The sequence below is a fragment of the Gopherus flavomarginatus genome, chromosome 1 (assembly GCF_025201925.1).
Source record: "Gopherus flavomarginatus isolate rGopFla2 chromosome 1, rGopFla2.mat.asm, whole genome shotgun sequence".
Lineage (NCBI taxonomy): Eukaryota > Metazoa > Chordata > Testudines > Testudinidae > Gopherus > Gopherus flavomarginatus.
The window spans coordinates 31012108-31037592 of NC_066617.1; the positions used below are offsets into that span (position 1 = coordinate 31012108).

Genomic DNA, 25485 nt, shown 5'->3' on the forward strand with positions numbered 1-25485 from the left:
AGCTATGGTGCAGAAATGTTGCTCTGTGCTGTTGTTTCAGTGACGAATGAAGTGATCCCTGTATAGAATTTATCTTTTTAAGTTTCTAAAGCACTTGGAGAGCCTTCAAGATGAGAGGCTTTGGGAGCAGCACATAATGCAAGATATATTTTATCTGTCACTTGGGAGCTATAGTTAGGGCTCTGGGTCGGTCACAGATTCTGTGACTTCATAAAACCTCCATGACTTCTGCAGTAGCCAGTGTGGCTGACCCCCGGGCCGCCTGAGCAGCTGGCCCCAGGGACGATCACGCTGGCCGCTGCTGGAGTTGCTCTGGAGCCAGCCACACTAGCCCTTCTCTGGCGGCCCAAGCAGCAGCCAATGTAGCTGGCCTCGGGAACTGCCTGAGCAGCGGTCCCAGGGGTGGCCAGAGCAGCAGCTGTGTTTTGTCGACCCGCTCCCCCTCGCCCCCCAAGCAGTAGCTGGAGCAGCAGTGGACCCTCCACAGCTTTCCCCTCCCCAGTGATGGCCAGAGCAGCAGCAGGTCCCTGGAGCTGCTTTCCAACCTCCCCACCCAGAGCAGCTGCTGGCCCCCCTGGGGCTTCCCCCTGCCTCTCCCTGCCCCCCCCCCCCCCCCCCCCGAGATTCAATCAGGGTTATTTATGATGCAAGTCATGACCAGGTCATGGTCCATGATTTTTTTGTTTCTTGCCTGTGACCTATCCATGATTTTTTCTAAAAGTATCCGTGATTAAATCGTAGCGTTAGCTATAGTTATATGGTTAGCTCTGTGATTGCCACCTAACTTCTCCACTTACAGAAATAGGGTAAGAATTGTGAAGTGGGATTTATGCCCCGCTCCTAGGTCTTCTCCTGAGGCTATTTATCACTGCCCTGTGTAATAGGGAGTGCTGAATAGGAAGTAGTACTGAATCCAAACTACCAGATTGACCGCAACACTCAGAACATGTGCAGTATTTTTCATTACAAATTGCGCTCACAGCATGCAAGTGAATAACATAACAGACATAATGATAAACTGTCTCTCACTGTTTCAAATTCAAGTTTTTACTAAATCTCCATGGTAATGCCTTCATAGCAAGAGATCCATTAATATCTAAACAAAAGTTTGCATTGCTTTGTGATACTTAGCTTCTGAGCAAACAGATACATAGAAGGGCTCAGTGCATTTAAAGTTTAGTAGAAAAAGAATTCTAATATAAATACTGGCACATCTGTTTTTTAATTTTGTAAGTCAGCTGAGCATTCTTCATAACAGTCTCTAATAAAGGTAATAGCTTAACTCTATACAGTGTAGTGAAAACCTTTCCAGGCATCTGTTGCAAATCAGGTTTAGCAGTGAATAGTATTGGGAAATGACCTTGAGGATCTGATTAAGGAGTTTTCACTCTTTTATGTCTTGAATTTATCCTCATTTAAGGTTTTTTATGTACATGCTGTTTGAACCTCACAGGCTAAACTTAGATGTCATCCACAGTTTATTTTTGAACAAGGAGAAAAAAGGTCTGTTAATAAAAGGAGAGAATAGTCCGTACTCATTAAGGCAATAGTAAGTTATTAAGTTCTCTGCCAAAATCCAATCACAGTAAAAGTGTTGGTGTGTGTTTGTTCATGGCTTATCTAACATAAAATTTTTTTCCTTTCTAATTGCTGAAGACTTACACAGTGGTGATGATGACCGGAGAGTAATTTCTAAGTAGTCACAAATTAAAAAAACAGTTTGATAAAAATGTTCGTTTTGCACATAGACGCTGCTTACATTTATCTGGTTCACAAAAACAAACCTGATTATCTCAGCCTGACACACTGTAGTTTTACGCAGAAAATATATATATATATACACACACACACACACACTGTATTATCGTAAATATAAATTATGTATTTTTGAGGTTCATTTGCAGCCTCCCATAGTCCCAGTTTTCTAGACTCTGGCATTCTGCAGATTTTTGCTCCTTTGCCCTGTTGCAGATTCACTGAAGTACAAACACGTCATCCTCATGCATCTCCTCTGGCTCTCCACTTCAGAATACAGTTTAGAATTGTCCTTGTTACAGCAGAACCTCAGAGTTATGAACATCAGAGTTGTGAACTGACCAGTCAACCACACACTTCATTTGGAACCAGAGTATGCCATGAGGCAGCAGGAGAGATGAAAAAAAAAGAGGCAAATACTGTGTTAAATGTAAACTACTAAAAAAAAAAGGAAAGCAGCATTTTTCTTCTGCATAGTAATGTTTCAAAGCTGTACTAAATCAATGTTCAGTTGTACATTTTTAAAAGAACCACCATAATGTTTTGTTCAGGGTTTCCAACAACCTCCATTACCGAGGAGTTTGTAACTCTGAAGTAGTATTGTATCAGAAGGACAAATATAACTTATTTTTTGAACTAGGTCTGTTCCCTGCTCCTCCTCAAGGTTTTCCTACATCCTCATGTTCCCTCAGATGTGATATTACGTGGTAGGGCAGAGAACACGACAATTTTCCTCTGCAGCTCTGTGTCTCTGGAACATGCTAATTGTGTCTGTCTTGAAGCTCCATATTATTGTAATTCTCAGTGATAATCTACTGGGCCAAATTCATGCCTGCTTTAACTCTGTTAAAGTCAGCAGAATTAAATGCGGCTTGAATTTGGCTTTTCTTTCTCTCGTTTAATTGTCTTAATTTTGCTCTCTATCTGCTTGCAGTTTAACTTTGTAACTGTGTTTAATGCTGAAAAATTTTGGAAAATGGCTTATATAAAATATACTACATAAAATGAAATTGTGTCCTTTGAATAATGGTTTCATAGTGATAATGGTGAAAGTGTTTATTGAAAACTAGCACTAAAATAATTTCTGCTGATGTTGGAATGAACAGTGATCTCAGCTGCTTGAAAGTTTTTAACATGATATTCTCTGATTCCATACTAATGAATTCTTTTTGTCTGTGTGATAGGCTTTGCTGAACAACTCACATCTGTATCATTTGGCCCATGGAAAGGATTTTGCTAGTAGAGGAATTGAAAGTGAGTATGCAGTACAAGTTAGTGGCACTGCAAACAAGTATGGTTTCGTACAGTGTCTTTTAAATATGCAAATCTTTGACTACTTTAACTGCTTGAATAGGTAGTAAGAAAACTTAGCAGGTTTTCCAAAATCAACTGAAATGTTAGAGACTTGTTTCTATTCCTTGAAATCAGCTTCTTGGATAATTGTGACTTAAGATGTTTCATTTATTGCTGCAACAAAATAGAACTGGCCTCTAGCCATATTTGAAAAATATAAGGTTTTTTTTTGTATTTTGATGGCTGAATGCTGTCTTTAGCCTAGTTAGTGGGGGTCATTCCGCACATCTTACTGTGACATACAGAACTTATTTGTTTTCAGATAACTTTTGAGTTAAGAGATGGATAAAGACACTGAAATACAAGGGAAAAGTAAAGCTGTATTAAAAAATTATAGTTACAGGAATCCACTTGAATTTAGAGAAGATGATGGAGCAGAAAAGTGGTGCAGTGAAGTCTTTGACAGGTGGAATTGCCCATTTGTTTAAACAGAACAAGGTTAGTTTGGGCTGTTTGTCTGTCATATTATTTTTCTGGGTAAATTTCTCCTTTTCTATTAAATCTACTTTTCACCTCAGAGATTAATTAGAATGGGTAATGAATGATCAGCAATGATGGAGTTTAACCGCTTCACTTTTTGGAAGACTTGATTATCTGCAGTTCACTATTTTTATATTTAGAGTTATTTTTTCCTTTTCTTAAAAGAAGGGTGTCGCATTATTTTCCAGTTTGTAATGTAGTGATATCAAGGTTAGTTTGTCAGTGGAGAATTCATGCTTCATCAGAGAGTTATTGAGATTCAAGTTATTTTGGTTGTAAAATATTTATGCATTAATTTAAATTGTGAAAGTTTGTATTTTCTGTATTCTCATTTGTAAAGGTCGTACATGTGCCTGGATTTGGAAAAATAACTGGCAAAAACCAAGTCACAGTATCCAAAGAGGATGGTAGCACTCAGGTTATCAATACAAAGAATATCCTCATAGCCACGGGTTCAGAAGTTTCTCCGTTCCCTGGAATTACGGTATAATTTAAATAGTGACCTTTAATGGTACAGTGTTTTTCATTGTTGTGTTATTACTGGTTGTCATTATTGAGTAACAATTTTCTGTAGCTTATTAGTTATTGCTGTGAGATAGCTACTTTAGACAGTTTGAATTTTTTATGTAGTGTACAGAAATTCTGTGTAAACGTCCTTCTTGAGGAGGTAAAAAGCTTTCTCCTTTGTTGATTATTAGATTGATGAAGACACAATTGTATCATCAACTGGTGCACTATCCCTGAAACAAGTCCCTGAAAAGATGGTTGTAATTGGTGCAGGAGTCATTGGTGTGGAGTTGGTAAGAGGCTTATTCATACAACTTACGCTTCTCGTAGATAAAGAAACAGGATGTAACCATTTGGCACAGAATTGCAAATATTAATCTGTACATTGTGTTAGTATTTAATAGGGGATGATATGGCTGAGGGAATTTTTAATGTGTGAGAGAGAGAGAGCATTTCCTCTCCAAGTCACTGGTTAGATCATCCCACGTTGGCAGTGTGCAAGAGTTGTGATCTGATGGCTGGTTGATAGTCTATATGAAAAGCCAGGTTGTAGTTTAGTTCTAAGTGGACAAGTGTCCACATTATTAAAACTAATGTAACTTGTTGGCAGTCTCAGCAGAGAGTTGAAGGATTGAATGAGCATAAAGGTTGAAGTACATTCTTGCTTTTAAAGCCCTCCCAGTTCAGTGTTATGGGGAAGCTTGCACTGCAGTTGCCCCTGCTGAACCTGCTCTGTACATTAATAGAGAACTTCACTCTAAAGGGCTGTCATTTTAGCACCTTTAGAAGCATAAACACACTTGCAGCATTTAAGATCAGGAAATCTTGTTGATAGGATGTTTATCATCGCTAATAACCAATGGAGTAACATTTTGGGATTGAAAGAGGCCATGCAGCACTTCTAGGTCTGTCCCCTTTCTCTCCCTGTACCCTGCCCATCCCCACATAGATCTAATATTTTAAAAATGCATTCTTTGGCCTTACAAAGCTATCTTGAAAATTTGGTCAGACCATGCCATGGCCAACCCAGGCACAAAATCTGCTCACCAGCCTTTTACCTTGATTTTAATGGGGAAAAACAGCAATATTTTACTTTCTCTCTGAAGTGTATGGGTGTGAGTAGGGGAGACTTGCTTAGGACAAGTAGATTTTTGCAAGGGTGGTGATGATGATGATAGCTCTTGCTTTTGCAATTGCTTATGCACTTTTTGGGGCAGTAACTTGGACAGTGAGTTCTCTTAAGTAAAATTAAAGCTATCTGGCATTGTTTTGATAGGTGTCTATATATAACATTTAATTCTATTGCCAAGGCAACTAGTGAGCTAAGTAGCGTGCACAGCTAGTCTGCATGGAAATGAGCTTATGTTATTGTGTGTCCTCCCTTCGCCATTCCTGTTCCCTAACTTTTGCACGTTTGTTTCATACACCGTTTCATCTTATTGATCTAGACTAGGGATCTCAAAGTCAAATCACCATGAGGGCCACACGATGACTAGTACATTGGCCCGAAGGCCGCATCACTGAAACCTTTCCATACAACGATACAAAAATATAGTCAAAAATGAAAAAAAATGAAGAGTAATATAGTATGCTATTGAAAGTCAAGGTATTAACTTTTTAAAAACTGTAATGCGAAGAGGGGTTTTAGTAAAATATAAACACCTGTAACTATTCCTTATGTGGTCAGTAACGCTGATAATTATCTACACTTACAGTCTATCAACATAGCTGTAATGGCAGGAACTTTTTAACGTAACTATTCATACAAAATACTTTGCCACTTTTAACAAATATTCTTCCCAACTACTCACAGCAAAGAATCATATATGCTGAACTTCATACCTTAGACTGCTTGTCTTGTCCATGAGGCCCCGCCTCTTCCCACCCATTCCAACCCCTTCCCCAAATCCTCGCCCTGGCCCTATCTCTTCTCCACTTCCTCTCCTGAGCGTGCCATGTCCCTACTCCTTGCCCCTCCCACCTTCCACCTGGAAAGTCCTAAGTGCCACCAAACAGCTGTTTGGCAGCAGGAAGTACTGGGAGGTAGGCAGAGGAGTGGGGACGTGATGTGCTGGAAGAGGAGGGGAGCTTGGCTGCCAGTGGAGTCGGCGTCTATGGCGGGCTGCAGGAAATAACTTCAGCCCATGGCCTCATGTTTGAGACCCTGACCTAGACTATAAGATCTTTGGGATAAGGATTGACTTTTTATTACAAATTTGTACAGCACCTAGCACCACAAGGTCACAGTCCATGTGACTGTAATACATGTAAACAATGTAATACATACGTATTCCCAGGTGGAATTATGGGCGCACATCATGTTTATCACCATTGTAGTGCCCCAGTGAACGCCTTGTTATGCTATGCATTGCCCTATTTTGAAGAACTTAAATCTAAGCAGTAAATATTAAATCATGGAAGATTGCAGTTTCTCTTTCTCTTTATTTTTAAAAACAAAATAATGGTTTGTTGTATTGACTGCAGGGTTCAGTTTGGCAGCGTCTTGGTGCAGATGTGACAGCTGTTGAGTTCTTGGGCCATGTTGGTGGAACGGGTATTGATATGGAGATCTCTAAAAACTTTCAGCGCATCCTTCAGAAACAAGGACTCAAATTTAAACTAAATACCAAGGTTACTGGTGCCACCAAGAGGCCAGATGGAAATATTGATGTTTCGTAAGTGCTTAACACATGAAATATAGGATTGATACATCCTTCCCTACCAGAAATCTAACTAAAAGTACAGCTTTAGATTTTGGATATAATTTACTGTATAAATAAAAGTACAAACAGTGACAGTGGGACATGAATCCAAACATCAACTAAATTCAAAGCTAAGTCTGGTTTAAACTGTACTCCTAACTTATTCAGTTGTTACAGTGGACACAGGGATATAAAATATTTTTTTCTAACTCCAGTATTTGTCTTAATACCAGACGGGGTGACTGGAGGATGCAATTTCAGTCACTACTGAATACCTTACAGTTTGGAAGTTTAAATTAGGCCCTTATTTCCCTGATCCTACAGCACCTTTGTGGGCAAGACTCGCATTGACTTCAGTCTGAAGAGTTGCCAGGGTAAAGACATTGGTGTCTTAGTGAAGTTAATAGCAGAAACAAAATCAAAACCTCACCTTTATTGGAAAACGTTCCCTCTGATACAGCATCAAAATCAGTATTTTTATTCTTCAGCGGATGCATCTCCATGAATCCATTAATTCTTGACTCTTTGGTAACTGGTGTTGAGGTAAGGGTCATTTTGTCCATTATAAATTTTCTAGAGGCAAGGAGAGCAATCCAGAATAGAAGGTAGTAAACTCTCCAGTAATGTATTTTCATAACTAAACTAAAAACCCACAGAACGGATTTCTAATAGAAATGCTGATATGAAAACATACAGAACAGATACTTCGTGAAAAAAAACACACTTTGATGCTTTACCTGTATTTTCAGATTGTTTTCTCCCTGTATGGTGTTAGCAACCAAGGAACTTTAACATGAAATATGAATTTTAATGTCTTCAGAACTTATTTGCTTCTGTGCCATCTAGAAGTTAAAATTTTGTCTCACAATATAACTCTTACTACATAATTTTCCACTGCAAGCACTAGTGATTTTTCAAATGACTATGAATTCAGGTGTGGGAAGGAACATAAGGAGTAAAGTCTTTTTTAAATTGAAAAGTAGTATTGGTTTATTAATGAACAAGAAAAACGAACAGTTACATTGACTGTACACAGAAATTACACTTTGTACACTTATCCATAACAAACAGAGAAATAAAACAGCATACCCTTGTCCTTAGCTCAGAGAGGAAGAACTGACCACATGAAAGGAAATGACCTGCTGAGCATGGTTAACCTCAGAAACATTCAGATATTGGGGTGATGGGAGCAGCTTATCGACCTAAATAAAATAGTATAACTCAATATATTAGCAGATTTCTGATATAGATGAACTCTGAAAAGATCTTGAGATCCCTGCCATCTGCAACTGTGAATCACTGCAAGAGAGTGATTTCAAGCATTTCCACAATGCTCTCTAACTTCAGAGGTACAATGCTGTGGCTATTGTTTCAGTATTTGTAGTATAAAAACAGAGAATGTAGGATAAAATATTTCTCAAGTAATTGTGTAAATTTATGAAACTCATAGTTTATGCTTTAGTTTAGTATATCACTTAATTGTAACAAGAGATTGTAGTATGAGGTGAACTTAAACCGCAAGTCCCATTTTGATATTCTTAAGACCTTTCAATGCCCGTTCCTCTTCACTAGTATCTCTGTATTGATTAGTCAAAGAAGTTACCAGGTCTCAATGATATTTAACATCTTCATGTTTTCTTGTAAATGGTATCTGTTGAGAGTTTTTTGTTTTTTTTTTCCTCCTATCTTTCAGTATTGAAGCAGCTGCTGATGGAAAGACAGAAGTAATCACCTGTGATGTATTACTCGTTTGCATTGGTCGACGTCCTTTTACTCAGAACCTAGGGCTGGAAGATATTGGAATTGAACTTGATAACAAGGGTAGAATCCCAATCAATACCCGATTCCAAACCAAAATTCCGAAGTAAGCAAGATGTTTAAAACAATTTTTGTTAGCTTCCAAATAGTCACATTATACTTCACGTATTCCTAGCAAAGATAACAGGATTTTTATTTAGAATGAGAGATCTTTATTAAGAAAGAAAAAAGTTCATTACTCTACAAAAATACTCCTTTTTGTTTTTAATAGTAGCTGACGATAGTTTAACTTATCTAAGGAAAGGAAAATTCAAATTTACACTTCCGAATAAATTGCTACTGCCTATGGCGTTTTAGAAGCACAAAGGAGGCAGAGCGGTATACAGGATGTGGCCTTTAGTTTTCTCTCGAGTTAAATCAGGTCACATGAAAAGTAAGCATTTAATAAATTACAGTAAAGTTTATAAAGTTATTTGAAAAAATATAACTAGCGCTAATCTATAGAAAATAGCTCTTCAGATCAAATTGGAGGGCTAACCTAGCAAATTAAGTACAGAAGCAGTACACATTGAGCAATTATTTTCATCTGTTTTTGTTAGACTTTCTATTTACAAACATGTTTAAAGTACATTTATCATATATCTAAAATTCTCCACATGTACTTTTTAAACAGCCATGTTTTGCTCTTTTTCATTTGTCTCATAGCATCTATGCTATTGGTGATGTAGTTGCTGGGCCGATGCTGGCTCACAAAGCTGAGGATGAAGGCATTATCTGCGCTGAGGGGATAGCTGGAGGTGCAGTTCACATTGACTATAACTGTGTGCCCTCAGTGATTTATACACACCCTGAAGTTGCCTGGGTTGGCAAATCAGAGGAACAGTTGAAAGAGGAGGTACTGTCTGGTTTCTCTTTGGATCATATTACTTTAGGGTCTTGGATAAGTTAAAGTAAATGCATTTATGGGTTGTGGCTGCTCTGAATCACCATAGATATGTGTGCCAAGAACAATGTCATGTATTCACTCTGTCAGCGTTCTGATTTAATAAGGCTGGTATCTCAGCATCAAACAGGGTTGAGTCATTGTGAAAGTTCACCCATTAGCAATGTGTATCGAATAGCTGTTGTTTGGTGATGATATTCATCTCTCCCTGTTGCCAACGTTATGTAAAGCAGATGCAATTCATAACCCAGGGGGAAAACTCTTCACAGTTTATAACAAGCTTTTAGTCTGAAATGACCTCTTTTTGTGGCTTAGCTTTATCATGAGTGTTTGGGGAGCTATGTGCTATTATTGAGCAGTGCATTCAGCAGGCATGTAAACTGCAACTGCACGCTGTGGTTCAAAGCACACTATGCTTAGCATACTGAGTCTGTACCTGCACAGTCATTGGATGTCTGAAAAGCATATATTAGGGGAAGAGTCTGCAAGTACATACTGTAGTTAGTGTAGATGAGGTCTTAGTGCCATCAGAATGGGATCTGCTGCAGACCTTGTCTTGAAAAGCCACTACTCCTGCTGGAAGTGGGAGTACAGCTGGCCCTGTGAATAGGGCACCAGGGATAGTAAATAGTGCCACACCAAAATATGTCCTCTTGCAGTCTCGCTGTTGCTTTCCAAGCACAGCTTCTCTGCCCCCGGGCAGGATTGGCTTTGTTTGGAACGGTAAATGTAAAAAAATGTCTTGCCTAGCTGGGAATGCCAGATTGTGGAGGTGAGTTGGTTGGTTTTGTTTTTTGATAAATTGGCATCTGTATAACACGTCTTTGCAGTAAGAAAATACTTGATTTGAAATCATCACCTGTTCTAATTATTTACATTTGAATTCGTGGTTTCTCTTTAGTGATTTTTCCAAATATGAAGCAACAATTTAAGAGCTCTAAACTGGTCTCTTGTGAAAGGTAATTTAAATGGTGCTGAATGTCTTTAGTTCATGTCCAAAGTAAGATGGAGCAGTTACTCCTTTACAATTCATGCTAATGAACTACTATTCTTGAGTCATGTTTTATCTTATACTGGTAACAGATGTTAAACATTTGTGAGTGTTTTATGAATGGAGAGCAATGCAAATAGTACAATGTAATAATTGTCAGTCAGGTGGGAGCTAACCAAGGGTTTAGATTAGTCAAATAGGTCATCTAAGCTACAGTTTCAAGTGAAAAATGAAGTATACCTGAATTTATGAACGTGTATTAATATAATTTATGCTGAGTATATTAGATGGTAAGCACCTTAGAGCAGGAACTGTCTTCTTTGTGTATTTGAACAGCGTCTGCACAATACAACCTTCACCCACTCCTGCAATATACACATTCACTAGTCCTTTGTGCACTATTTGTTTCTGCAGTACACTGTGTGAATTGTCAGTGACCCATACCTATATTCTGTAGGGGACAGAATACAAAGTTGGAAAGTTTCCTTTTGCCGCTAACAGCCGAGCTAAGACTAATGCTGACACAGATGGTTTGGTGAAGATACTGAGTCACAAAACAACAGACAGGATGCTGGGTGCTCACATTCTAGGCGCAGTGAGTATGATTAAAAATGGGAACCTCTTTCCCGATTTCTTGGCTCCAATGGTGATAACTAATACATTAAGAATTGTGTTTTTGTATATCTGAAAAATGTAAATGTACCAGGTTTTGAGAGGCAGAAGTGTCCTTCCCAAAAAAAACCAAAACAAACCACAAATCAGGCCAAGCTTTGAGTCTCTTGAAGTCACTGTATTTAGTATTTATTTTACATACTTTATTAACTCTGAATTAGACCTCATCATTTTCTGACCAAGAAAGGGTGGATGCCACTTTTTTTTGGGTTAATCAGGTCTTCTCCTTGAGTCTCCAGGAGGGGGCAGTACAGAACAATGTGAAGTGTTGATCCTTGCCGTGGAAACAGCTAGCATCTCAAACAATAATAACTAAGAGAAGCATGGGTCAGAATGACATTTCTTTTGCCTTCCTGGCAATTTGTATACAATTAGGGTATTGTTCACCACTGCCATCAATATCAAGAACGAGTTTTTGGTTGTATGTATGCTTGCATTCTATCATTTACTCTGGTGTGAATTATTATAGCAGTATAGAACAGTGCAACTGTTGTGTATTTTTATCCTTTCTCAACTATACTGTGTATGTTTGACAGGTATGGACAGAGTCATTGACTAAATTAACCAGATGCTAATACTTAGCACTGCTGAATCTGACTAGTTTTTTAGCAAAAGACAAAGCCTACAGGCAAGCTGGCTGGTTCATAGCCAGCTAGTAAGTTAGAAAAGCTTGTGCATAGTTTACATGTCTTTGCAATTGTACAGTTTGCACTAATTATACATGTTATTTACAGGGTGCTGGGGAGATGGTTAATGAAGCTGCTCTTGCTATGGAATATGGAGCATCATGTGAAGATGTAGCCAGAGTTTGCCACGCCCATCCAGTAAGTTGGCATTAAGTAATTTATCATTCTGTAATTTTTTTCTTCATGTTTGGCGTATAGCATATGTCCCTTCATTCTGTTCTAATGACTTTTACCTTTGTTTTTGCTTCCTGCAGACTGTTTCGGAAGCCTTCAGGGAAGCAAACCTAGCAGCATCTTTCGGCAAAGCTATCAACTTCTAAAATGCAAGCACAATCGTTTGTACATATATAACACATTTCTTCTGAAAATGGACTGTTGGCTTTTGCAGAAGACTGGGTCTTTGAGTATTTCTAGAACTGAATTAAGTGAATTTCTTTTGTTTAAACATCAAATATTTAAACACACAGAGTTTGGAACAAGTGGAATTATCCAGTTGCTGTATATTAATAAACTTGTTTGTGCATCATGGGTATTTCAGAAACAAGCTTAAGAGATAACAATTAAAAAAAAACAACACATTTCACTGTTGCACAGCATAATGAGGAACGCCGGCCACAGCTCATGGCTAATACCGTCCTGGTATCTGCTTTATTCTTATTTGAAATATTGATATTCCAGTGGAATGCTGGCACTTCAAAATGCCGCTGTCACCTGGGTGCAAAGATGTTGTGGCATTCTTTTATGTGAAATCTTTCACTATATATTAACTTTTTTTTTTCTTTCTTTCCTGAAATGCAGTAACCAAACCTACTGGTTACTTTGATCTAGTAGAGTTGGGATTATTTGGATGAGGCTGTTTACTGCAGGTGAATTGAATCTTATCTTTATTTGTAGAAAGCTAGTCTGGCAGTGTTGGTACCCTTTATCTCCATGCATCATGTTTTCATATTGAAAACACGTCTATAAAATTCTACTTTAACTTGCAAAAAAAATCAAGCGTTTATGGAGAAATGAAAATTCAGTGAAGAAAAATTAACTGAATGTTATTGCCACATAATCGTATCAGTCTTCTCATTTCTAAGGAATTTTCATCATTCAGAGATGGTTAAAATTATCCTGAAGTGCTTTAAAAACATAAGTTTGTGGAAGGCTAAGCAACATTAGATCTGAGTGCAATGGCACCCTGGGCAAAGATGGGGTTAGGCACCTTTCTGCACTTTCCAAACATACTGGCTGCAGTGGTGCCATGTCAGTTCCACAGCAGATTCTAGGGTGCTTGTTTCCCTTCTTTTTATTTCTGTTTTGTCTGTTCTCGCCTCTACTATTTAATATGTTTTCCTGCAGCAGGAATGTTTCATATTTTGGCTGGGGATTTCAAGTATTTGTAGGTGGCTTGACAGAGAGCTTGATATAGAAGGGTTAGTTCTGCAGCTAACTCCATGCACTCCTTATCGCGGTTCCCTCAGCTCGTCTGCACTGAGGATTTTCTGAAGTTCTCCTACCATTGCTCTAGTACAGATTCTGCTTCACTGGTGCAAGTGCAGACTGGCTGTGGGTGTTTTTACCACTAGGTCACCAGAACTGGTCTAGAGCTGCACTACTGAGCTCCAGCATTTCTGGAGACCCATGTAATGCCTGTGCCTGTCTGTCCCTGAAACCAGCCAAGTTCTTGTGTGCAAGTGATAGGTAACTGCTGGGTATGAATGAACGAAATGCACAAATGGATAAGACAGTTAGTCTATCACTGTGGACTGCTGCAGTTCGCACAATGATTGTGTGAGGGGAAACTGCCCAAGGGGAGCAACTTGTTTGTTTTCCTTGTGGGCTTCATTTACTGGGCTCTTGTTTTGTCCTGATTCCCCAAAGCATAAATTTGATAGGTTTTGGTGTCAGATGCAGTCATTGCTTCTAAACCCTAATGGGAGGGAACATGCTCAATTGATGCTTTAAAAGAAAAAAAAAAAAAGTTGCACGAGATCTGGTCAACTTTGTGTTTGCATGATGAGACTTTTGGTGGTAGTATCCTCCGGCTACTGAACTCTGTATTGATCTGTTCTCTATTTTGAATAATGGAAATATGATCAGCATTTGGCTACTCAGTATTTTTAGGAAACTAAACAATAGCAAAACTCTGAAATTAATATGCTTTTCTGTCTCTTCTGACCTGTCTTCAGTATATGTGGAGGTGGATTGAGGCCAGCACCCTCTTTTGAGCCTGTCTCAGTGTTCTGAGCTGGCTGAATGCACCCATGAGTTGGTGAGAGAGCCGGAATAAACATGGGTTTACGTGGTGGTGATAGCAAGGAGTTCCCCAAGGGAAGCAAAGATGAAGTGTGTTTTGTGAAACGGGAGGAGAGCTCTGGGACACCTGGAATGGGAAAAAAAGCCTTACATTTTAGTGGATCCAGGACATATTTACTTCTAATCCACCTCTGCCTTTTGGATAAATTCGTTGGAGTCGTCCCCTTTCTATATGTCCCTTCTGCGGAATACCTGCTCTCTACTTACTAGGGCTGGCCAAAACAATGGGAAATTTTTTCACATCTTGTGAAATTTTTTTTTTAAGTGCTCTATGCCTGTTTGAACACCAGGGTGAATTTTTTTCACAAATTTCATCTTGTTTTTGTCAAAACAAAACTTCAGAAATTGACTAGCTCTACTACTTACTAATGTGTTTGGAGGCCTGGTTCTCCCTAACCTCTCTAAATAAATAAAATTCAAGCCCTCACATCTTGTTAATGTATCATTCTTCTGTCTCCATAATTCTCCCCCAACTACTCATACAAAGGAATATTTGTAAAGGGTAGAGAAGTAAAATAAGGATACTAAGAACCACATTGTTGAGAGCATACAGACCTGCTGTCAGTTACTCCTTTAACTGTTCTAACAAATGCTTGATGTTGGCAAGAAATTAAACACAATGTGAGAACTTGATACATACCCCCCCCCCCCCCAAAAAAAAAATCCTTGCAGATAAATTGGATACTTATAGCAATGTAAAGTGGGAATAGAGATTGGGGTAAAAATTTTTAGCTGAACTTATTTTTCCTGTCAAAAATATTTGTTTCAGTGCTATACAATGGAGATCTTGAGTCTCATCCTGATTTTCACCAACAGTAGTCAAAGTATAAGTGAGTGAAGCATAGTTATGTCTGGACTACCAAAATATGCAGTGCATGTAGTTACATGTTTTGGAAAGTCTTAGTAGGAGCTGGCTGCTATATAGCCATGTACTTGAAAATTTTTCAAATATGTTACAGTTTTAAACAAACTGAAGCCTAGGGAAAAATATGACTGGCAGTACGTTTTAATAGACTTCCTTAAACTCATGTATGTAGTGTTGTATGGAGTCATGTGGGTTCCAGGATATGAGAGACAGATTTCTTTGTAAGCTCAAAAGCTTTTCTCCCCACAAGAGAAGCTGGTCCAGTAAAGGATATTCCGTCACCCACCTTGTCTTGCTAAATTCATGCTGCAGTCAAGGATACTGGCTAACATGGTTGAAGACCACATTGACTGCTGCAGTTATTCTGCAAACATTTTCACATGACTGAAGCAGGAGATTTTTGTATACAGTTCTAATACTCATCTCTGTCTTTCAATCTTTATACCTGGACAATGCAGGCTACCAGTGTTGGTTTGTGTGCATTAGTCTTTAGACATCGTGGGCTCTGCCCTCTATTGCAGAGAAAACCAAGATGTGATACAACTAGCCTCTGTACAAAGGCAAATGGACAAATTCATTTAAAAGATGGTGAAGCCATTCACATGATTCAGCATCTTTTTTGATAAAGTTTTGGTCCCAAAAGCTCATCTTGTCCTGTGTTCTTTATGAATAAGAGGTTGGACACTGGTGCTAGAAATCCAAACTGCTCTCAATACTACACCCACATGAGAAACATTGTTTGTGAACAAGGACATGTGTCAAAACTACCAGCTAATTTGTATTTAAGTGAACATCCTGTAGAAAGTAAGTATTCAAATGGAAATGCTGACTAGTAAAACAACTCCCAGGCAGGAACGCTAGTTCTTCACTCTAAAGGCTGGTCTACACTACCCTCCTAAATCAATCTAAATGACACAACTTCAGTTACATGAATAACATAATTGAAGTCGACTGAGTTAGATCCACTACAAGGTGCTGTGTTGACAGGAGAGCATCTGTCATCTTCCCTTACACTTCTCAGAGAGGTGGAGTACACAAATTGATGGGAGAATGCTCTCCCATTGATTTAGCATGTCTTCACCAGACCCTCTGAACTGATGTATCGATTGCAGCAGTGCAAATCTACTGGTAAGTGTAGACATGCCCAAAATGTTTTGTCACCCTTCTGTATTTCACAGAAAATGGAACCGCCTTAGTCAAAATTAACTTGTTAAAAGCCCACCTTTTGGAGCTAAGATTTTATTAGAATAGTACTCTATTTGGGTTAAACAAGATTTGCATAAGCTGAAGAAATAATTGATTTACTATTCCAGCTAGTAACAATGAAGTTAATGAATCATACTAGATACATACAGTGGTACAAAAGTACTGTTTTTATTTTCAACATAAAAAAAATTACTCTTTGGTTTTGTAACTTTTTAAAAAGTGAGAAACCTGTCAAGGTTACCAGGTCTTAGCGTGATGTCAATGAGAAAGAGTTTAATCAAACTTAATACTTTTAAGCCCATCCAGGATACACTGGGTCCAGACTGTTTTCCAAGTTACAAGCAGGTGCTGTATACTGCAACTTTCTGGCTGATTGCCTGTAAGAGGGAGCGCACTGTTTCTTCTAGCTCCACCAACTGTTTGGCCTTGTCTTCCAAGACTTTTTGATTGTTCTCATATGTGCTTTCCAAATCTACAGGGGGAAGGGAGAAAAACCAACAGATGACTTAGCAGCTGTTTTTTGGGCAGTAAAATCATATCCCTATTTAAAGTATTAATTCATATCTTTGAGCTAGAAAGCCTGAGATCAGATTATACAAATCTGGGCATGACAACTTGTCTCATAATACTGTGGAAACAGTGGGAAGTACTTACCGATAAATGAAAACGTACAACTGTGTCCTTTAATTCATGTTGTAAAAATGGCTTAGGGATTCTACACAGACTTGAAAGGACATTAGTGTGTGTGTTGGCTCAGTTATGGTCAGACTATGCAGTGAATCGTTGCAAATAAGGGATTGATGTAAGGAAGAATGGCTGGGGGTGAGTACAGCTTCCCCATGTCTGGTAAAAGCAGACAAAACTCCCGTTCCACCCTGGTTGGTAAGGTGAGAGTTCCCTCTTCTGTTTCAATGTACAGCACTAAATGTGGAATTCTTAGAACTGTTCTGTTGGAGTTAACTTCAATTTTCAAAAAGCAACTCTGCCAGTATCACTTTGGGTTATGATCATGACAGGTCTTACTAGAATAACAGTGCTTGGATGGGAGATATCCAAGACTAAGGTGTGACAGGAAATCACTACTTTTAGTCTTTCAGGGTGCCATGGCACTTGACGTATTAGCCTACTCAGATTAGTTAGGATAAATTATGTTCTTAATCCTCCCAGCTGAAGTTTTAATTGGATACGATTTTCATTTTCTTTCCTAGAGTTGTACAATGTTATGTGCTGTTGATCAGCCACTGCGTTTCTCCCAAGAAGTGGTTGCACCACACCAGTGGGTGAATTGATCTCTGTAAGCATATACAAGGATGTTTGGATCATTAGAAAAGTGTTCCATATACTGTGTACATAAGTGTGTGAACCTCCAGCAATTAATGTAATTGGTTAGGAAATAAAATGAACTTTTAATGTTCAGCAGCTGGAGAAAGCACAGTTCATTCTGCAACATGAAACATTACTTAAAAATCTGAAAGGAAAAACCTTCTCATGCAGGCAATCTTACCCTTGAGCAGCTGGAGTTTGCTGTTTGCTTGAGCTAACAAGGATTTAGCTTCATTCTGCAGCATTCCAGCTTTCTTCCTGGCATCAGCAGACTCTTCTGTTTTTTTGGCAATTAGGTTTTCAACTGTTTTATATTTGGCATGCAGTTCACTGTCAAGCACCTGCAGTTTCAGATTCACAACACAAGGTGGGGTTAGTGTTCAGAATACTGCAAAGCAAATGCCTGTTTCACCACTTGAACAGTTGGTCTTGAAACTTCTGCTGCTTCAGTGAAACTGAGACATTACCAGTGAGGATGTAGGAATGAATGATTTGACAGCACAGACTGTGTTCTAGTACCATTGCAGCGCTTGGCTCAGTTGTCTCAACATTCAGCTTTTGCTTTAGTTACTCTGCCCCCCTCCCCCCCAAATATTAGCACACTTGTTCATGTTTAATGCCTGCTAATAGCAGATGCTTCTGGTGATCACCCACCCTTTCTAGTTATGTGGCTGGTCTGTTTCAATATCTAAACTTTCATACATTGTACAGGATTCAGCCACAGAATTTGTGACTGGTGAGAGCAAATCCTGCATAGTCACCCTTAAATTGGAAAGCTAACAGGCATTGCTTCTGGAAGTGCAGATTCAGTACAGAAGTGACCATGGCATTGCTCCTATTGTTGACTATTGTCAAACAGATGGAGTTGAAAATAGGGCAGCTTGTTACTACACCTCTACCCCAATATAACACTGTCCTCGGGAGCCAAAAAAATCTTACCACGTTATCAGTGAAACCGCATTATATTGAGCTTGCTTTGATCTGCCGGAGTGCGCAGCCCTGCCTCCCTGGAGCATTGCTTTACCACGTTATAGCTGAATTTGTGTTATATCGGGGTAGAGGTGTGTATAATCTTCAACTATCATGAACAGCTCTGGAATTGGTGGTTATCTCACCTATAGTGACTCATGAAGTCACAAGCACTTCCCAGATGTTACAGAAAACACAAGGTTAGTGTCTCAGCTCCACTTCACTTTTTTGCAGAGCAGAAATCTCCTGCAAGTCTCCAAATATCCCTGGCAGGGAGGAGATCCCATCAGGTGTAGAGCTGGCAAAGTCAGCTCCTACATCTCCCTCCCTGCAATCCCTGGCCAGGACAAGTGTTGGGACAGGTAGTGGATGCACCAGACAATCTGGTCTGTAGATTAGAATCCTGAAAACTCACCAGCAGTATGAGCAGCATGAAATGTGCCATCTACAGCATGGGAAGGATCTGGGGAAATTGTCACTACTACAGCAAGGTGCCTGACAACATCTGTTACCACTCTTTTTTCTGTCTTTCCTCCTCCCATGCTAGATAATCAGACTCTTGTACTTGTTATTAAGCAGCATTTTAGAGGCACCTTGTTCAAAACTAAGTGGTGCTTAAAGGTTAATTCCAATATCTTCACTCCCTTGGGAAAGGGAAGGCTCCTTTGAGACAGATGACTGTATTGTGGACAATAGATTGGAGCAGTGAGACATCCTTTGACAGAACTTTTGTTTTCAATTGTCTGAAGGCTGAAGTAAAATCAGAATCCTTCTGAAAAAGGTATTGACTTTGGGAGAGACTCCATATAGACATGGCTTAGAAAGACACTGCCATGCTTGCAGAATATTTGACACTTCAGAAAACTGCTTACCAAACACTAACTAGAGGAGCAGGCTGGCAGGTGTTACATTGAGAGATGGAATCTTTTCTCCAGTGACTGAAGCAGTGGGGGAATTCCCTTCAAAGTGCCAAATTACAAGTACCTTGTTTGACAGCTGAATAATGTATTGTACACAAAGTGACCTCTCATTCATAGACCAAGGCACTTCACAGAAAGTAAGAAAACTATTTAAATCCAGTTTAGAGATGGTGAAATTGAGGCACAGGGAAGTGTTGCCCAAGGTAAAGGTCACTGACAGTTGAGAGTAGAAGTGAGATTTACCATTTGTAACCCTACACTTAAATACATCAGAATATGGAGATTGCTCACCTCTCCACAACTGACAGCTTTCTGCTCGTCTAGAAACTGGAAGTTGGCAGGCTTTTTCTGCCATGTAGGTTGGTGCCAAACCAAAGTACAAATTAATGTATTGGCAAATGGAGCCAGCATTACCTTACTAATAAATGAATTGGAAGCAACAGATCTGACCTAGTTCACTGAACAATGCCAGTAATATTCCTGGGCAGCTAACTCACTGACGCCTGATGCCCAAGCAGGACAAGATTATGGCTAAAGCTGGCAGTAGCACTGAAATGCGTTTGTACCGAATATAGCTCCCAGGGATTGTGTTTTTGAGGAAGTCAGCTGGCAGGTAGGTGTCTCACCTCTTTAACTTCTTTGGCATTTTGTTTCACAGTAGCAATGGTTTCTTCAATCTCTTCCACATTCTCTGAATTTGTAGCAGCCTTTTGTTTAAGATCTTCCACACTCTTCTCTAACTCAGTAAGACGTAGGGTAGCGTTGTTTAAGGTTTCTTCAGATGCTGCATTTTCAGATTCAATCTAACCAGGAATGAAAGAACAGTTTAAATAATCCCCCAACAAATGTATGTATTGATATTTGAAATCAGCTTTTTGGAGAAAAAGTCTTGACCAACTATTTAAAACGTCAAGTATCAGAGGAGTAGCTGTGTTAGTCTGGATCTGTAAAAGCAGCAAAGAGTCCTGTGGTACCTTATAGACTAACAGTCGTATTGGAGCATGAGCTTTCGTGGGTGAAAAGGATATTGAAGTGGGTATTCACCCACGAAAGCTCATGCTCCAATACGTCTGTTAGTCTATAAGGTGCCACAGGACTCTCTGCTATCTAAAATGTCTGTTTCCAAAGTCTATCCTCAAACTGGCATTGTGCAACTCCGAAATATCAGCCAAAATACTATGAAATGACATATGAGGGTTTTAAGAGTACGAATTACAATGTACAATTCAAGTGAAGTAAGAGGGGAATCAATTTTGAAAGTGAACTAGGTTGTATGTCATTAAAAGCATACCTTATGAAATGGAGAGAAATAACCCTTCATTCCTTGTACAACCCAAGCTGGCTGAAATCACTGACTTTTGAGTGTCTAAGAATGTAAGACTGGAGCTATAATGTGTTTGTAATTGGTAAGGATAGAGTTCCACTAACTTCTGAGAGCATTCCTGCTGCACATCTGCTACTCCAAAGTGGGGGAGGAGATGCATCTCAGTGTAAGACGTCACCAAGACATCTGCAGTCTTTGGCTTCAATTAATTGTAAACTCACATGAAATACATGGGATTTCAACAAGCATTTACACATGTTAGGAATCATTCAGCTTCCAGGGCAAAAAAATTCCAGATTTGAAAATGTGAAAGGCATTAGTCAAACCAACAGCTCAGCTAGATCCATTATTGTTCATTTAAATGGAAAGAAAGCACTGCTGTGTTATTTACCCTTTCAGCAATGGATAAAGAAGGGCTGGGTAGCTTAGGAATCTAATAAACTGAATATTGACACTATCAAATTTTAGTGCTTTACAGTCTTGTCAATGGGGCGATCTATGAAGTGGTTCTTTATGAACTGGACTTGATGAAATGAGAATGGTCAAAGTCTTAAGACTTGAGTGAACCAAGTTCTAATTCTAATGGAAGATACTTCATTCTTATAAAAGCCCACTATGACTATTGAAGGTACTTGGGTGGGCTTATTCTATGACTGGGAAGGGCCCATCTCTCATTATTTGTAAAGCATAAAGCAAGCACACTTGGACACTTACTAATAATGGATTAGTCCTTTACCTAAATATTCATGCATATAGGGCTCTGCAGTGACATCATTTGACAAACAACAATTAATGCTTCAATAAAGGATTAGTGCTCATGTGTTTTCACACTGTACTGGCAAAGTCTTTTACATGGGCGGGAGAGTTGGCAGCATGGCTCAGCTACCAGATGATAGACCACCTGCCTTGTAGGATTTCATGGGGATCTGAGGACACCTGCTGGGTTGGAAGGCACATCCCAGTTCATTCTTGGCACCATTTCTGCACCCACTGCAGTCAGTAGCAAAGCACCGATTGACTAGTGGGGTGGAAAGCGCTCCTTGTTGTTCTCTTAATTCAGAGAACTTTGCTGTTTGAAGAGCTCCTCTTCCCTTAGCTAAAGCAGTTACCTAGCATCAAACTAGGTACACAGTGAATATTTTCTATATATAGTTAGGACTTACTGAGGTAAGTAGGTCCTGCGTTCCTCTAATGTCTTCTTCAGCTTGTTTGATGGCCTTTTCGGCTGCATTTTGGGCCTTTTCAGCTTCTTCCAGTGCTTCTTTCACAATAGCTGCAGTGACTTTAACATCTTTTGCAGTTTTGCTGTAGAGCAGAAGTAACAATATAATGTGTGACATTAGAAATGTTTCATTTTGGTATGAATAAAAATTTACACCAGGATGAATTTAGCTTACTATGTTTTTTAAAAATATTTGAATGAAATAAAAATCGTCTGATTTAAAATGACAGCTGATACAAAACCGTGTATAGTACATGTTACCTTGCTTTATTTGCTTCCTCTAACAGCATTTCAGCTCTGGCAATGTCTCCAGCACTCTGTTGTAAGATAATCTCTACATCAGAAAGGCTTTCCACACGCTCCCGGATATCCTCTGTCAGGGTCTGTAGCTGCTGGGGGCTACTTGGCATCTCCATCTTCAACACTTCATTAGCAACTGCCTCAATGCTATCCAAATCGGCGCTATCCTCTAAAGGTGGCACAAATTCAACAGGATAAGCAGACAGTTGAGAGGATTAGCAAGCCATCCATGCCAATGTCAAATTACACTACTGAAATCCTTGTCAGTGTGGTTCCTTAAAAGCAAGAAACTGACAAACAGCAATGGCAAATGAAACATCACCACCACCACCACAATTTGCAGAAAATATGTAGAAAGGTGGTGGTATGCTCAGTTAGGGTAAAATTCACTTCTCTGCAGAATATCACCACAGAGCCTAGAGCCCTGCGTAAGTCCCATTTCAGCTTCTTGAGGGGTACTTTTCACCCATTGGCCTCCAGTGGCTTGAGCACAGCTTGGTAATCAGTAGAACTGTGTAATTCCTAACACTGACTTACTGCATGACTTTGGGCAATCTCAGACCTTGTCTGCCCCCCATTTCTTCAGCTATAAAAGATAATTTGACAGCCTCGTGGAAGCTGTAAGGATCAATTAGATAATGGACCCATGTTCCACTGAAATCCATGGGAGTTCAACGGGAATGAATTTGATCCAACGTTTGTAATGCTGTGTAGAGTACAAAATATTATGAACTGAAATGGAATAAGTCATTCCTTTGGGGCACATTCATACATTTCTAAAGTGAAAGAGGGCCATGCACCATGTTTAGATACATGTAACAGCAGCATTTTATGGCTGCCAGGGATTGGGGTTTAAGCAAAAGTTGCCTCTATTGCTCAGATGGTCCTATGGTGCTCTTACATGTATCTAAACATTCCTCCCTGTGTTTGCACAGGACTGAACACATTCTTAACATGTAGAAAACATTGATGTTTGTAGGCCAGCAGTTGCACATAACAGACCTCCCACATGGAGACTGTGCTCCATCTTCCAAAAGATCTCGCACTTCTCCACAGGTTAGCACAGCTAATGATTGAAATTTCAACGCTGATTGATGAGGAGAGTTAGCTACACAGTTCCCTTGAAATTAATGGGAGTAGCATGACAATCTAGTAAGTTTTAAACTACTCCACTCCACCACCAATCAGCTCTATTGCAGAGGAAAAGGCAAAGTCTGTTAAAGTTCCAATCATGCTGAAACTGAAAGGCCTTGCTCTTCCTCACTGGGGTCCATTTTTTTCATAGCATTGTGCAAAGAATCAACTGCCAATCTGTATTGATAACCTCACCTTTCACCTATAAAGCTGAAAATGGATCCTACTGCTTATAAAAATCTTAAACTTAAATGAAATGGATAATCAAGACAGGAATCACAGAAACTATAGTATTCAGAAAGGATTTTAAGACTAGGCTAGGCAGCTACCTAGAGAAACGCACGAGAAAAGCTATCTGCAGCATGTGCAGAGTTGGGAAGAGTCTACTATTTTGCATCTGTAAATGTTACAGATGTACAACATCCTAACTTTATTAAGGCCTCTAGAAATAAGCTAGCAGAATTTCTCATAACAAAGATAAAAATCACTAATGTCAACTAAGTTAAAGATCATCCTTACGCATCAGAAATTCCCTGATCTGCTTAATAAGGTTTCTCAGGTCTTCATTGCTTCTGTCCACTTGCTCTTTTGTGGCATTGGTTTTGAGCAGAACTTCTTGTGCATTTTGTTTTGCTTTATCTGCTCTCTGTTTTGCCTCGGAGACCTATGGGAAGTAAATAAGGTGGCCTGGTAAAACACTTCCTTGCACATTAAGGCTCATTTTGCAAACCAAAATGCAATTGATATTTGGAGTCCAAAGCAGTGTGGGAAACTTGTTCTCATAAAAAACTCATAGAATGCTTTTAAAACATGCCGGAATCCACAACACCAATGCTACTTTAAACAACACAGACAAATGTTTATGGATTACACATGGAATTTCAGTTTAAACAAGTTCACTTTATGAGGCTCTTTAAAAAAAATGCTGGTGAAGTTATGCAACTGGAAAGAAACATTTTAAAATGAATGTCTGGAGGAAAAACGTTCTGTAGTTTTGTATCATATCCCTGTTGGGGAAATTTCTTTCATTTTAAATTAATGTTTAGTGATCTACTTGGAAAGAGTTACCATTTTAGAGAGTTCTTCAACTTCCGCCAATGCACTGAGTATGTCTCTGTCAAAATCCATGGCTTTCTGCCACGCACTGTGAGCCACAGTAACCAACCCCTCGCAGCCTGGTCCTCCGCATTTCTTTTCGCCTTCATCTGTTCGGCAGTTCAGACCGCCACACTCTGAGTCAGCACAGGAAGCCCCTGAGGGAGTTCCACATGTCTGCAACAGACCAACAAGAAATAGTCACACTTAATTGCCCTTGCTTTGGGGGATGGATGAGGGGGGGAAGGAAAGTGGACCAGAAGGTTTCTGATGATGCTGGAAACATGTAGTGGTACCCGCACCCCTGGCAGTGAAATCTCAGAATGCTTGAGAAATAAATGGTCGTGTAGCTGCTGTACTGCAGCATCAAAACTAGGGCATTCCCTACTTCACACCTGTATCATTGTGAGATTTGCTCCAGTGCAGAGTGATAAGGGAAGGAAAACTCCTATGTATAAACACACAGTCCTCCAGGCACAAGTAGTTTGAGTAATAATGGCAGTACCAAGACAGTCATCCACCCTGCACTGGCTTACTAAATGATATGGAATTGGCACAGATTTGGTTCTTTCAATGGAAAATTACCCTCAGACTTCCATTAAAAATGGAGAGGGAAGAGGAGGGCCCTTCCCTCCTGAAGGCAAACTTATGGCTTCAGCTGGCTGAAACTCAAACTTAGTCTTGGGGAAATTGTGACATTTCAACATTTGGAAGAAATCCAAAAATATTTTGAAATTCCTCAAAAATGAAATTTTCCAAAAGATACCATTTGGGGTCTAAGTAAAATGTTTTGTTTAAATTAAAATGTTTCATCCTGAGTTTGACTCAGAGTTTTATGTAAAAGTTCAAAAAATTGTTTCGGAACAAAAACATCAAAGTGTTCAAATGTGACTTTATCAAAATGCTTTTTTTCTCAAAATGAAATTTTGACAAAAATCAACATGTTCCCCTGCAAAGGTTTAATTCTGAAGAAACAGCA

General features: G+C 39.3%; 2 protein-coding genes across 3 annotated transcripts in view; one reads left to right on the forward strand and one right to left on the reverse strand.

Annotated features, from left to right (window-relative positions):
* The window catches only part of DLD (dihydrolipoamide dehydrogenase), a 235916-nt gene that overhangs the window by 12416 nt on the left and 198015 nt on the right, over window positions 1–25485 (forward strand). Inside the window, exons 5-14 of one of the 2 annotated variants that reach the window (XR_007772057.1) lie at window positions 2940–3009; window positions 3446–3546; window positions 3929–4072; window positions 4287–4388; window positions 6580–6770; window positions 8491–8661; window positions 9261–9450; window positions 10947–11084; window positions 11896–11985; window positions 12102–12365. Coding sequence is in view for 1 of the 2 variants with exons in the window: in XM_050936257.1 (XP_050792214.1) it covers window positions 2940–3009; window positions 3446–3546; window positions 3929–4072; window positions 4287–4388; window positions 6580–6770; window positions 8491–8661; window positions 9261–9450; window positions 10947–11084; window positions 11896–11985; window positions 12102–12167 (1263 nt within the window). In the remaining variant the exon portion in view is untranslated. Of the gene's footprint in view, window positions 1–2939; window positions 3010–3445; window positions 3547–3928; window positions 4073–4286; window positions 4389–6579; window positions 6771–8490; window positions 8662–9260; window positions 9451–10946; window positions 11085–11895; window positions 11986–12101; window positions 14576–25485 lie in introns of those variants that run through there. The other variant, XM_050936257.1, reaches the window with a different exon arrangement.
* Window positions 16368–25485, reverse strand: part of LAMB1 (laminin subunit beta 1) — a 70341-nt gene continuing 61223 nt past the window's right edge. The window contains exons 27-33 of the mRNA XM_050936015.1: window positions 24480–24683; window positions 23931–24075; window positions 22239–22446; window positions 21919–22060; window positions 20058–20234; window positions 17724–17883; window positions 16368–16691 (exon numbers count right to left, since the gene is read on the reverse strand). Of these exons, the coding sequence (XP_050791972.1) occupies window positions 16555–16691; window positions 17724–17883; window positions 20058–20234; window positions 21919–22060; window positions 22239–22446; window positions 23931–24075; window positions 24480–24683 (1173 nt within the window). The 3' untranslated portion in view covers window positions 16368–16554. The remainder of the gene's footprint in view (window positions 16692–17723; window positions 17884–20057; window positions 20235–21918; window positions 22061–22238; window positions 22447–23930; window positions 24076–24479; window positions 24684–25485) is intronic.